Source organism: Ahaetulla prasina, chromosome 4, assembly GCF_028640845.1.
Source record: "Ahaetulla prasina isolate Xishuangbanna chromosome 4, ASM2864084v1, whole genome shotgun sequence".
Classification (NCBI taxonomy): Eukaryota; Metazoa; Chordata; class Lepidosauria; order Squamata; family Colubridae; genus Ahaetulla; species Ahaetulla prasina.
In genome coordinates, this window is record NC_080542.1 from 50840867 (window position 1) to 50855577 (window position 14711).

Consider the following 14711-nt stretch of genomic DNA (forward strand, 5'->3'; position numbering starts at 1 on the left):
ATAAACCACTTCATAGTGCTCTCTGTAAGTGGTTTACAGAGTGAGCATATTGCCCCCAACAATCTGGATTCTCATTTTACTATCCTCGGAAGGTTGAAGACTGAGTCAACCTTGAGCCAGTGAGAATTGAACTCCTGGCAGTAGGCACAGTCAGGCTGCAATACTGCATTCTAACCACTATGCCACCACAGCTGTATGTTCCACATAATATGAGGAAAATAACAAGAGTATTTTAAATAACTTCTGTTTCCATTGAAAAATTGTATAAATGTACTAATTTTGTCTTTCAGTAAGTAGCCTTATTGTATTCTAGAATAAAACTTTCGTTTTAAGATTATTTGGGAATTATTTCCCAAAGGCTATCAGAATGTTGGCTCCATTTTTATTGTGTAGCTAGCTTTCTTCAGCCTTGTAAATATTACCGTGTTTCCCTGAAAATAAGACAGGGTCTTATTTTCTTTTGATCCCCCAAAAGAAGGAAGGTGTTATTATTTTTGAGCTTGCCTGCGGCCGCAATGATCCAAATTCTCCACACAAACCAGAAATTCAGACCTTCCAATTTCCCGCAAAAAAAAAAAAAAAAAATTTGCGAAGTTGGAAGTAGTCCCACAGACTACTTTTCTTGCCCTGCACGTGGCAGTGGAGAATGGAGCAGGAAAGCAGGTTAGTGGAGGGATGTGGCTGCCTTGGGGTGGGGTGAGGGGGTAGGGATCTCTCTCACATACACACTGTCTTTTCCTTCAGAACAGGATGAGAGGCAGGAAAATCCCCCTCCCCATTTTCAAGCTGTTTTGCAAAAACGCCCCATTTGGATCCTTCAATGTTGCAAACCTAGAATATGCTGAAGGCTCGGAATGGAGCGTTTTTTGCGAACGGTTTGAAAATGGGTGGGATTTTCCTGCTCTCACCTTGTTCTGAAGCTCAGCACAGACTGTGAACAACATAAGAGGCAAAATCCCCCCTCCCCATTTTCAAACACCCCATTTTGAGCCTTCAGTGTGAATATGCAGGTGCGAAGCGACCTCCCATAAAGGAAGGCATGGAAATCTATACACCTGGGACATCGGAAGAAGCCCTGTGAGGAGATGCTGTTGCCGATGTGCAGGAAATGTGCAGGAGATTTCCTGCACATCGACAGTGGCGTCTCCTCGTAGGGCTTCTTCCAATGTCCCAGCTATATGGATTTCCATGCTTTCCTTTCCTGTTCCAGGGACGAAATTGCCTGCTGTGATTGTCACTGTTAGTTAAGGAGGGTGCGAGGTGTGGGGGCTGTGCCGCTTGCCCTCTGGCTTCTTTTGTAGCCCCAATTGGCCGTGCTTGCTGGAGGCGGGGCCTGAGCAGCACCCGCGAATCAGCTGTTTCTTGAATGGTGGCCGGAGCACCTCAGCTGATCCCATTAAGAGGCCGAGAAGCCCTGAGATGACGGGGGAAGGGAAGGGCTGTCTCCTGTGCTGGCCACGCCCACCCCTTCACTAGGGCTTATTTTTGGGGGAGGGCGTATATTTACACCCACCCCAAAAATCAGGCTTGGCCTTATTTTCGGGACATGTCATATTTTCGGGGAAACATGATATGAGGCAGAAAGTGCTGGCACAATCCCAGTTCATAATGAAGGTAATGTTCCTTCCGCTTCCGCTGATTTCTACTTAAGGCAACAACATTTTAATAGGACTCAATGGAATCTAATATATTTTTCTAGCTTCCTTTCCCCCCCCACATCATAATGTGCTTACTATCAGCACATTATGGCTTATTCTATAAAGTTTTTTGTTCATTTAAAGAGCATTCTGGTCAAGTGAATCTTCCAAATGCAGAAATAATGTAAAGGGACAAGTAACAGACTTGTGATACAGGTAGTCCTTGATTTATGATCACAATCGAACCCAAAATTACTGTTGTTAAGGAGACATTTATTAAGTGAGATTTATCCCATTTTGCACCTTTCTTGCCTCAGTTGCTTAGTGAATTGCTGTGGTTAATAACTTTGTAGCAGAGGTGGGTTTCCGCATGTTCTGATTGGTAGCGGAAATTTTGAGTAGTTCAGAGAACCTGTAGTAAAAATTGTGACTGGCCCTGCCCCAATCTATTCTCTGCCTCCGAACTCCCAGCTGATTGGACGGAAATGGGGATTTTGCAGGAACCTTCCCCTGGAGTGGGGTGGGAATGGATATTTTACAGTATCCTTCCCCTGCCATGACCACCAAGCCACGCCCACCCAATCACACCCATAGAACCAGTAGTAAAAAAAATTGAAACCCACCACTGGTTGGTAGCCCAGTTGTTGAGTGAATCTGGCTTCCCCAATGATTTTGCTTGTCAAAAAGTTGCAACAGGGGATCATATGACCTTGGGATACAGCAATGGTCATAAATATGAACCAGTTGCCAATCATCTGGATTTTGATCATATGATCATCAGGATGCTGCAAAGGTCATAACTGAAAAATGGGCAACTCACCTGGAATCGTCAGAAGCCTTTAAAAACTTTTATTCCTCAGCGATCCCAACTGAGTTACTTGATCATCGCAGGCTTTTAAAAGCATTTTTACAACCTCTTTGGCCGAAGAGATTGTAAAAAAAAAGCTTTTAAAAGGTTCTGGCAATCAGGCAACTCAGCAGGGATTGCCAGAGGAGCCTTTTAAAAACTTTTTTTTACAGCCGAAAAGGTTGTAGAAAAAATGCTTTTAAAAGTAAAAAAAAAAAGTTGGCCATGCCCACCCAGTCACATTACCCCCACCAAGCCATGCCCAAAGAACCGGTAGTAACAAATTTTACATTTCAGCCCTGCTTCCTTCTTTCCTTCCTTCCTGCCTGCCTGCCTGCTTGCCAGAATGGTGTTATTAATAATTTATTAAATTGTTATACTATTTAACTCCCAGAAATTCTGGGCAATTTACAAAGACATTTAAAAATAAATAGCATTCAAAAAATAACAAAAAGGGAATAAAATTTCTCAAGAAAAAACTCTGGATGGGAACACAGAAAAAAAGAAGTGTCACTCACCCTCAGCAAAGGCCTGGACGAAGAGGCATGTCTTCAAAGCCCTTCACAACACCAATAGTGTGAGAACCATTCAAACATCTTATGAACAAGGCCTAACTATTTCCATAGTCAAGTTTTCTTTCATATGCCCCTCGTACTGCAAAATATTCCCCAGAACACATTTTACATATTAAAAATGATCAGGTCCAATTTATATCAGTAGTTTTAAGCTCAGATGCCCATTTATTTATTTTTAACCCATGTTTATTATTTTTACAGATAATTCAAGGCAGTGAACATATTCAATATCTTCATTTAGTAGTATAGGCTGTAGGCTTCCTTTTCAGAGGTTTTCATGCATATAAGGAACAAAAAAGATGTTGAGACTCTAGAAAGAGTGCAGAGAAGAGCAACAAAAATGATTAGGGGACTGGAGGATAAAACATATGAAGAACGGTTGCAGGAACTAGGTATGTCTAGTTTAACAAAAAGAAAGACTAGGGGAGACATGATAGCTGTGTTCCAATATCTCAGGGGCTGCCACAAAGAAGAGGGAGTCGGGCTGTTCTCCAAAGCACCTGAGGGTAGAACAAGAAGCAATGGGTGGAAACTGATCAAAGAAAGAAGCAACTTAGAACTAAGGAGAAATTTCCTGACATTAGAACAATTAATAAGTGGAACGACTTGCCTTCAGAAGTTGTGAATGCTCCAACACTGGAAATTTTTAAGAAAATGTTGGATAACCATCTGACTGAGATGGTGTAGGGTTTCCTGCCTGGGCAGGGGGTTGGACTAGAAGGCCTCCAAGGTCCCTTCCAACTCTGATGTTATGTTAAAAAGGAAAAGGCCAGCATATAGTGGATTGTTTGGCTAAAGGAGTAGTGTAAAAGGGAAGGGTTTGGTTATATTAGTCATGATATCTGAAGCTGGTTCAATGAAAAACTGTACAAAAGAGATGGTTTGCATCCATCAAAGAAAGGGACTGAGTTACTTGGCATTAAATTCAGATTTTCTTGATAAACATTTAAACTAAACAGCAGGGACGGAGAATTAATTGATACAAAACATTCTGTCCCCAACAATCTAAAATTAATAGGATTATCAGAAACATAGATGTTTGTGTGGGTAACAACATAGATGTTTTGTGTGGGTAAGCAAAATCAAGCGTTTAATAGTGAGTACCACACCATGTACACTAATCAAACAGGTGGTAAGGAAATAAGGGAAGTCAGGCACAATACAGGTTTGTAGAAAGTAAACACAGGGTCAGTCAAAATGGACTCAAATGTCTGCACACCAATGCACAGAATATGAGGAATAAATAGGGTGAATTAGAAATTCAAGTAAATGGGGGGAGATATGATATTGTTGCCATTATGGAAACTTGGCGGGTTGAAACCCACAAATGGAACATATAGCTAGAGGGATTTAAATTATTTAAAAGAGGAGGTAGAGTTCTACTATATATAAGAAATAAGTACATCTCTACAGAAATAGAGCACAACAATGATGAAAACTGCCTTGAATGCATTTGGGTCAATACTAAAGGAGGGTGGGGGATGACATTGCCATAGGTGTATACTATAGGCCACCCAACTAAACAGATGAAAGAGATGGACTTTTTGCTAGTCAGTTAATTAAGGTATGTAGGAAGCACATCACAAAAGTAATGGGGGCTTTTAACTTTTTCCCCACAGCAACACCCTGGGAGGTGGGTTGGACTAAGAGAGAGAAACTGGCCCAAAGTCACCCTGCTGGCTTTCATAGCTAAAGCAAGATTTGAACTCTCAATTTCCTGGTCTCAGTGGTGACCTCACCTTCAGAACTCGCTTACGTCTGTGCATTCTGCCAACAGAGCTGCCTCCTCCTGCTTAAAGGTAAACACTAGCTGGCCTGACCCCCAGCTTCCCGTAGCCATCTGGAGCTCTCTTGGAGCCCTGGCCTGCAGACCGAATCCCCGGCCTCTACTAGCCGTCTAGAGCTCACCTGGAACCCTGCAGGCCAAATCCCTGGCCTCTGTTAGCCATTTGGAGCTTGCTTGGAGCCTTGCTGGCCTGCAGGCCGAATCCCCGGCCTCTATTAGCTAGCTGGAGCTGGAGTAGGCTTCGGGACCATCTCGGCTCCATCCCAGGTGGCCTAACATTTCCACTGTCCCTCCAGGCTGCCTTACCTGCCTGCCTTGTACAGACTCCAGCCTTCAGGAGCTGAATCCTGAGAGGCTGGCAGGCAGACCTGCCTGGCTTGAAGGGAAAGGCATCCATTTCATCGGCGAGCAACTGAATCTGCCTGCCTGCTGCCTGCCTTGTACCTTCAATTGGGTAAGTGGCTGGGGTTTTTTTCTTTATGATTTAAAAACATTATTTTTAGGAAATGTTATTGTTTTTAGGAAATGTATCTTTTTTGGAAATGTTATTGTTTTAAGGAAATATATTTTTTAAAAAATGTTATTGTTTTTAGATTATTTTTTTTTGAGGAAATAGAATCACATAAAATTTAGGAAATTTTAGTTGCTTTTATATGTTCAGATTTGTGCAAGCTTTGTGTGTTTGTGTGATGATTCACACTCACCACAGAAACAAAATCTCACAAAGCTGCACATATAAAAGCAAGCTATTGAGTCACATGGAATGTGGTTGTGTTTTATGTGACTCAAATTCAATAGCTGCTTTCATATGTACAGCTATGTGAGATTTTGTGTGTAAGTGTATATAAGTGGTTTTTGAGATTGTGTAATTTTTGTGCGGCAGCTGCTTCTTGCAGCAACCATGTTTTATATGACTCAATAGCTGCTTTCATATGTTCAGCTTTTTGAAGCTTTCTGAGCTCCTGAAGCTTGATGGGTTTTGATGTGTTTCTGATTGCCCCGGGTGCTGCTTACCTGTTTACCTGGGTTAATCTTGGTCTTTTCTATCCTGGAAGTTAATTCTGCCATGAAAGAGAAAATGGGGAGTTCCAGGAAAGTTATTTTTAGCCTATTTTAACCTGATTTCCTTTATCTTAATGGCTGTATTTAAGTGTTCCTTTCAGCTGGTGATTTGCCTGGGGGTCATTAGGGCAAAGAAGTCAGTGACCTTGACTTGGCCATGCCCACCAGTGAGCACCACATAGTCACCACTATGTCCAGTGAGCTATACCTGCCCAGTCACATGAGGAAGCCACACCCACCCAGTCACATGAACAGGAAGCCATGCCTTGATGCCTTTTGATGTGTTTCTGATTGCCCTGGGTGCCACTTTCCTGTTTACCTGGGTTAATCTTGGTCCCAAGTCTTTTGTCTTTCCTATCCTGGAAGTTAATTCTATTCCAGGAGAGTTATTTTTAGCCTGATTCCCCTTATCTTAATGGCTGTACTTAAGTGTTCCTTTCAGCTGATGCTTTTGCCTGGGGGTCATTAAGGCAAAGAAGTCAATGACCTTCGTTGGAAATGATTCAGCCAACAAGCATTAGTCGATGAAAACAAAGAGATTTTTATTAAAATCTATTTTGCAAAATAGAGTGGATATATCCCAGCAGATCTCAACAAGAGCCAGTAAGCCACACCTGAAATTTCAAAAGCACCACATTTTATAGTTCCCTATCATGACGCCCCCAATGCCCTTCCTACACTGGATCCAGTGACCGATTACAGCTAATCCAGGGCACCTTCAGAGACAATACCATCTCTTTCTCTAATTTCGTGTTCTTCAACACCTCCCTATTATTACCAATAGCTCCCTTTTTCTATCCATAAAATATTTTGCAAGCATGGCTCTTCCTTATCTCTACTGCCTTGGCATTAAGGGATGTCGTCATAGCTGGGCCTCTTTCTAACTGGCCTCAAACAAAGAAGATTTATTCTAACACAACACTTAAATTTTCAGCATGTCTCTTCTCCACTATTTTAAAGCAGAATAATGTATAACAAATTTAACAGAATAGCAGAGCTGGAAGGGACCTTGCAGGTCATCCAGTCCAACCTCCCTACTTAAGCAAAATTGAATCTCCAGTTATATCATTTCTAACCTATATATCTACATACTTTTATTTTTGAATTTTCTCATATACACCTTGACTTGGCCATGCCCACCCAGTCACATGACCAATGAGCTACACCCACCAGTCACATGACCCAGTCACATGACCAGTGAGCTACACCCACCAGTCACATGACCAGGAAGCCACACTCACAAAATAAGCCATGCCCACAGAGCCGGTAGTAAAAAAAATTGGAACCCACCCCTGGGCTGCACAGCCCCCGAGTGCACTGACCAAGAGTTGGTGGGTTGCACTACTGCCCAGTGGTGGATTCTAAAATTTTGTGGGTTGGGGGGAGATGAATGAGTGGGCATGGCCAACTTGATGTCACTCATGCACTCAGTCACATGACCCCACCAAGCCACACCCACCGAAATGGTGGCAAAAAATTTTGGGACTTTTGGACACTTTTTTTTTGACACTCTGGCCCCATATCCAGGGCGGGACACAGTGGGGCGGAAGTGGTCATCTCAGCTTTCCCTCCATTGCCCTTCCTGGCCGAAAAGCACCCCTTCTCGCGTCTGATGGGTCTTCCCCGTGGTTGCAGCCGGAGCCGGCAGGCCGGGGGCAATGGCAACGGCAGAGTCCAGCACTTGGGGAGGGCAAGGTTAGCGCGCTCCCATCTCACCCTGCCCTGCACAGCCTCCGCTGGCTCAGCTGCAACCCAGACGAGCCAAGGAACTGTGGGGAGTCTCCTGCGTGTTGCACCCCCCCCATCCCAGCCTTCGCCCATGCCTCTGCATTGTTTTTGGGCACCCAGTTTACTGGCTGTCCCTGTCCCTGTCGCAGCTCCAACAGTGGCGGCTTTGGGAGATGCTGGCAGCAAGGAGCACGGGTGAAGGCTGAGTGGGGTGCAACACATGGGAGGCTCCCCACAGTTCCTCAGCTCATCTGGATTGCAGCTGAGTCCTCTCCCTGAGCTGGCATTATCATATCTGTTTATATCATATCTGTAACTATAAATATGACTATAAACTGTAACATAAAAAATAGCATGGAGTGAAATAAGACTCACAGTTTGACTAAGAATCTACAACATTTACAGTAAAAAATAAAAATGTAACGGATATTAAAAAGAGTGGGGAATAAACAAAATCCACTCAAAGACAAAATAACAAAATTAGCCATATAAGACTATTCTCTTTTTTCAGTGAAAACATTGTTATTTTCCTCACTTATCAGGAGCAAAAAAAATAAAGCAACCTTTAGAAAAGCTTTCATGGTTCAAACTGAAAGATGTGAGAGTATAAACTCTTTCTAAAATGTTACTCCCAAGTCAAAATAGCATTAGATATTGAGCCCAGAAACATCCTATGCAGCTAATAAATTGCTTAAGTATCATGGAAAATTGCTCAATCTCCAAAAATCTTGCAGCATTATTTGGCCCACTAAAATTTCAAGCCTCTGAAAACAATACACTTTGACAGATGACTACAGCAGGATGAAGGGTAGACGGGTTGTCACCTGTAGGAAAAGTGACAACTAGCTTATTAGCCAAAGCCGATAAAAATGTTTATTTTTCCTCACAGAAATTGTTCAAGTTTTTAGAAGCAACACTGGATCAGGAACCTCTCTGATAACCCCTTCAGAACTGGATAAATACTTTAAGCATACGCACACCAGTATTCCTTCTTGTATGGTTAGTTTTCAATTTCCTAATCATTCTAGCCATTATCACATAATTCTTTATGTTTGTTGAGAAGCAAAATAAACTTGTGGTATTTTTGTATCTCTCTCATTCAGAGATTGATTGAAATAGCAATGTTAGCATGTAAAAAGGAAGGAAATCTTAATGGGACTCTGATATAGTGGTGCGTTGCTACCAGTTAGCCCTGGTGTGGGCGAACCGGTAGCAGCAGTGGGCCGCCTGAACGTCATCAAATTCACTTTGTGCATGCACAGAAATGGCGTTCACATGAGTGAAGCAGTAGCAAAGGTAAGTGAAACCCACCACTGCTCTGCTACTATCACAATTCGAAACTAGCCATCCCAAACTAGGATCTGGCCTGTGGGCCTTGAGTTTGACATGTCTGCTGTAGCAGAAGTAAAACTATGGAAAGAAATATTGGTGAATCAAGAGACCTATTGGTTAATAAATCTTTTCCTGAACAATACATTTGCACTCTATCTCATAAAATCCAAACATCCCTAGCTGAAATAAATTTTCTCTATTAATTCCAATTGCACTACAGGCAGGCCTCAACTTATGACCACAAATGAGCCCAAAAAATGGCTTCCTGCTGAAAACATTCATCCTTTGGAAAAATGTTTATCCATTGTTATATCTGAAAAATGGCTTCGATCAGCATTGTTTTCTCCCACTTAAGTTAATTTTGAGTTTCAAAAGATTTTTTGGAGTGGATTTAAACCATTATACACAGGAAATATTTGCCAAAAGTGCATTTGTCAAAATATTAAAATCCTCTCACATTAGTATTCCTAAGGAAATATAGATGCTTTTGTTAATAATACAAGGAAACATGGAATTTGTACAGTGGTTTGTTTCATATCATTTGAACTAGCTTAACTGAGCAGCAATGCTTCCTTAGGCCATAATAGTTTTATTTGAAACCATAACATTCCTGCACTTGTTATAATTACATAATCAAGTGTTTGTTCTTCATATATTGATCGTAGCACAACTTATTCAAGATTACATTAACATCTTGATGGAATTAAAATCCAAGGAGCAATTTTACCAGGATTCATTTATCAGAATTTTACCATAACCTCATTTACCAGAAATGAGGTTAACTGGGAACATTCTAAAAAAAAAATTCAAGAAAAAGAATTGCACAATTATCAATCATAAATTAAAGAACCACTAGAATTGCCCCTAACAAATGACTGGTGTTTAGTAGACTAGTGTTACCATGATTCAGAAATTTTATTTTAAAATTAAAATATGAAAACAATATGAATTTTCAAGTACATGCTTTTGCTCCTATACAAGCTCTTACAAACATTTAGTTATTTGAGAATTTCTCCATTTATGCTTATATTTTAATATCCTCAGCTACTTTTCATATTGAAAAAAAAATCAAACACTGGACATTGAACATACCCAATATTAGTTGTGCTGTCAAAGCATTCCATTAATCTTTTTATAACATGTCCCTTGTATTGGACAGAGTTGCTTCTTTCACAAGTGAGGCAAGAACATTGTTATATATGTCCAGTACCATCTGAGCAGAAGGTCTTTCAGCTGCATTCTTTTTACATGTTTCATGTATATTGAATAAGTGAAATCTGACAAGATCACTCCCATCAACATCTCCCAGGAGAAAGTTAGAAACATCAGGGATTTTCCATATGTCTATCATTTCATTATAGGCAGGCATGAGATGGTCTTCAAAAGGTACTTCTTTTCCATATGGCCAAAGCTGCTCAGGAGCAACCCATTCACCTTCCAGTTCCCGATGGCCACATTTGATCAATTCACCAGCCCTCCTATTCAAGAGGGGCAAGGCATCCAAATCATTCACAACCACGTGAAAGCTACTAGTCAGTAAGTATTGTGATAGTGTTTTATTCAGATCACTGGAGTCACACATAACAAAAGTGCCAAGGGGGTTGTTGTGTAAAAAGTGGATAATATTCACATAGCCTATGGCAAGCAGAAATCTGTTATGCCATGTATTATATTTTTTATATTTTGGAAGGTTCAATATCTCATTTACATTTTTCAAGGATCCAAATGGGTGATACTCCGTAAGAATCATGAACTCCTCTTCACAATATCCAAGGAGTTTGACCACATGCTTGCTTTGTAACTTTTTTAGCATCTGAAGCCCATGAATAAAGTCTTCTTGTAGCTCTGGCACAGTTAACTGGGAAAGTGCCACTTTGTTTTCTTTCCACTCAGAAAGAAAGATCTAAAAAGAAAGGTGGGGGAAGAGAGAAATGCATATGTATCTCACACATACAGCCACTAATATTCACTATTATTTAAACATGCTATTCATTTTATGATGAGATCCAAACCCTTACTAAGCATCCAGTTATAACAAAGGCCACTATATTTCAGTATTTCAGAACAGATCATGCATAATAGAAAACTAGTCAGCAGCATTTAAGTAATCCTTGTGTCCTACAAAGGTGGGTCAAATCCATCTATAATCATATCTGTAAACTAACATGGAATATTTTCTATAAAAGAACCATAAATATTTTTATTATAGTACATATACCTATATCTACTCCCAGCTTCTATTCTAGAGATTAGTATATATTATAATATATAAGTATATACTTCAAAGTATTAAAATATATACCCTTCTAAATATCTACCATATGCCTCCCACCGGCCGGTACGCTCCCATAGAGAGGGTCTTCTCAGGGTGCCGTCAGCCAAACAGTGTAGGCTGGCGACCCCTAGGGGGAGAGCCTTCTCTGTGGGGGCACCTACCCTCTGGAATGAGCTTCCCCCAGGACTTCGACAACTTCCTGATCTCCGGACCTTTCACCGTGAGCTGAAGACGTATCTATTCTTTCGAGCAGGACTGGCTTAAATAGGGTTTTTAAATATGGATTTTATTGGGGTTTATTTTATATTTTGTATTGTATTTTAAATTTTAGGCCATTGAATAAGTTTTTTAAAGAGTGTTTTTATTGTAATATATTGTATTATTTTATCTGCCTGTTCACCACCCTGAGTCCTTCGGGAGAAGGGCGGTATAAAAATTAAATAATAATCATCATCATCATCATCATCATCATCATCATCATCATCATCATCATCATCATCATCTAATTTTTTCCTTCAAAATATGAGCTTAGAATATTTTTCTGTCTTTATGACAGAAAACCTCAGCTCAGTCATAATCGGTGTATTGTATATAAAGCTAAGAAACTTCTTTCAAAATTCCATTGAGCTCTTCTTTTCCCAAGTAAGTGGAAAGAGAAGATGGGGAAAGGAGCTGGGAATTAAAATTCATTTTCTAATTCAGGTGGTAACAGCACCATTTGGCAATGGCCAACTTTGACCTTAAAAGAGGAGAGTTCATTTATCAATGTAGTAATCAATTAGATGTAAATAGAACAAGAAAATTTAGTATGTCTATGCCATATCTCAAGAAAAAGTTTTATTTAGAAATACTTCAGTAAATGTAAATAAGTTACTGTATTATAAGCGCTTGTAAAACCTGTATACATGAGTATTTCTAGATATCATCCACATTCAACTGGAATCATCAGCATTTAGTTACAAAATGATTTCAGGTATATTAAGAACATAAATTTCTTCAGCAATATCTTCATGAGGGAAAGGTGACAAAAGTAATGTGCTGATATGACAGAAACTATCCTTTTGTAAATGTTTTGCAATTGCTTCTCTATACAAAACAATGTAATACTGCTTTCATCATTTTGACAACAGTAGTGGATTCTGAGAATGCCTATATGTAGATTGGGGTTATCATTGGCTATAAATAGTGACCTGGAAATGTATAGAATAAATTTTACTATGTTTGAGATCCATGAAGTTAAACAAACCCTTTTTACAGCTCCTCCACCAACATGTTTCAGTTTACGGACTTCTCTTTTTATAGCCTGGCAAGACAACCATGGTGAGCAGTTCTTCATAGTTCCTAATTTGAAGTAACCATGTGGACAGAAATTTTGCTCAATGTTGGATTCTCCATAGGAAAAATATACATTGCCGACGTATTGGTAGAGAAACAAGATCACAAGCAGCACAGTTAAAAACAAAAGCAAGGCTGAAAGGATCAGCTTTTGCTTAATATCACTCTTTAAATCACAAGCCTTTTTTGTCCATGTTGTAACTATCATCTTTCATAATTTCTGAAAAAAAAACCAGTAACAAATTATTAATTGAACATACAAAGGAGCAAAAGGAGCAATAGCCGAACTAAATATTTCAGAATTATTTTATTTTATTTTTGTGCATAGCAATTCTACGGTCTCAAAAAAAATATGAAATATACATATAAAATAAGAATGTTAAGGTGATAGGTTTACTTTCATAAATCATGATATACTGAAACAATTCTGCACAAATGTGGAAAATATGCATTGATCCAATTTATTCAAATACTAGATACACATATCTATTTGCATCTGTTTACTGACTGGTATGAGATACAATTAACACTTTAATTTAAAAAAAACATAATTTCACATTATATTTGCTGAAGCAAAATATCCCTTCTGGAGAACATGATGATATGTATAAGGGAATAAATGTATACACCACTTATGGATCTGGGAAAGGGAAGCAGAAGATTGTTCATAACTTGGTTCTGCTCTTCAATTACATAAGGAGTTTACCTTATCTGCACTACTATTAATCGTTTCATAGTTTCCATCACCAATCTCTTTCCACTTATGACTGTATGACTATAACTTGTTGCTGGCAATCCTTATGATTTATATTGATATATTGATCATCAATTGTGTTGTAAATGTTGTACCTTGATGAACGTATCTTTTCTTTTATGTACACTGAGAGCATTTGCACCAAGACAAATTCCTTGTGTGTCCAATCACACTTGGCCAATAAAATTCTATTCTATTCTTTTCTATTCCATCTTTGTGAATATCTTACAGGTATCCTGATTAACAATAAAGATTGTTTGACTATCAAATTCTATGCATCCCTGGTAGAAATCATTAATGAATGTTTTCATCATAGGTATTACCCAAATTCCAATATTTTAAGTGCCATTTTAATTATTTCAATAGGAAATATTTACTGTCAATAGCACTGTATTATTTACACAGTGTGCTGAAAATACAATAGCATACTATTGACAAATAAGTCTAGCTGAATTCACTAAGGCTTTCAAATAAATTTTAAAATGTTATAAACTTAAGTGTATAATGAAAACAAAAGAAACATAAATTCATGGAAGCCACATTCTTTTCTGGATGTTTTTTTAAATCTGACCGTTTCTCAGGGAATATTTTCACAACTTCTGTTTACAGGAAATCCACCTTCTTAGAGACAGTTTAATATAGAGAATGTAATGGAATATATTTCTACCGATATGCCTAAATTAACGTATAGATCTTAAAGAAATGGATAGGATTTAGAAAAACAACCGAGTAAAAAAAATTTAAAATCTTTCTGGTCTGCATCATCTCAGAAATTCCAGGTCGAATGAAATAAATATTATTCATTAGATTTATCCTATTGTACTATGCTTACCTGTTTTCTATCTTTACAGTTTATATACCATTATCACTATCGGCATAATACAATCCCAGGGTTCCCTGCTTTGAGCCACATGAGTTGTCCGTCGTTTGCACATAGAGATAAAACAGGGTAGAGTGACATATTCCTTTGCTTTAGTCTCTCAGCTTCTGACTGAAATATAAAACATTTCTGTGCTGAAGCTAGCAGAGGAAACATATCTTTCTATTATCTTTTCTTAACAAGAAAATTTGGAAAACTAAAAATATAAATTTGGAAAACTAAAAATAGTTGACTTTTACATATTTGTGTGTGAATATAACTTTGATAATTTTGGGACATTTAAGTGTTTCTAGTCTAGATAGATATTTGAATGGATATATACATTGTATTTACCTTAGCTTCTCAGAGAATCCAAATAACAGTCCTTTATCATGCTTTGTCTCCTTCCATTCATGTTTTTACATCTTAATATTTTTTACATAAAAATGCAAAATAGAAATGCTTAACTAAAAAGTGTACAATAAAATGCATTCATAAAGTATTCAGACCCCCTCCACTTT

General features: G+C 38.8%; 1 protein-coding gene across 1 annotated transcript; it reads right to left on the minus strand.

Moving 5' to 3' along the window:
• Nucleotides 1–6480: 6480 nt before the first annotated feature.
• On the minus strand, nt 6481–12792 carry POMK (protein O-mannose kinase). Its single transcript, XM_058180462.1, is given in 3 exon segments — nt 6481–10870; nt 12489–12764; nt 12766–12792. Coding segments are annotated over 3 exon segments (1074 nt in total). The 3' UTR covers nt 6481–10099.
• Nucleotides 12793–14711: the final 1919 nt, after the last annotated feature.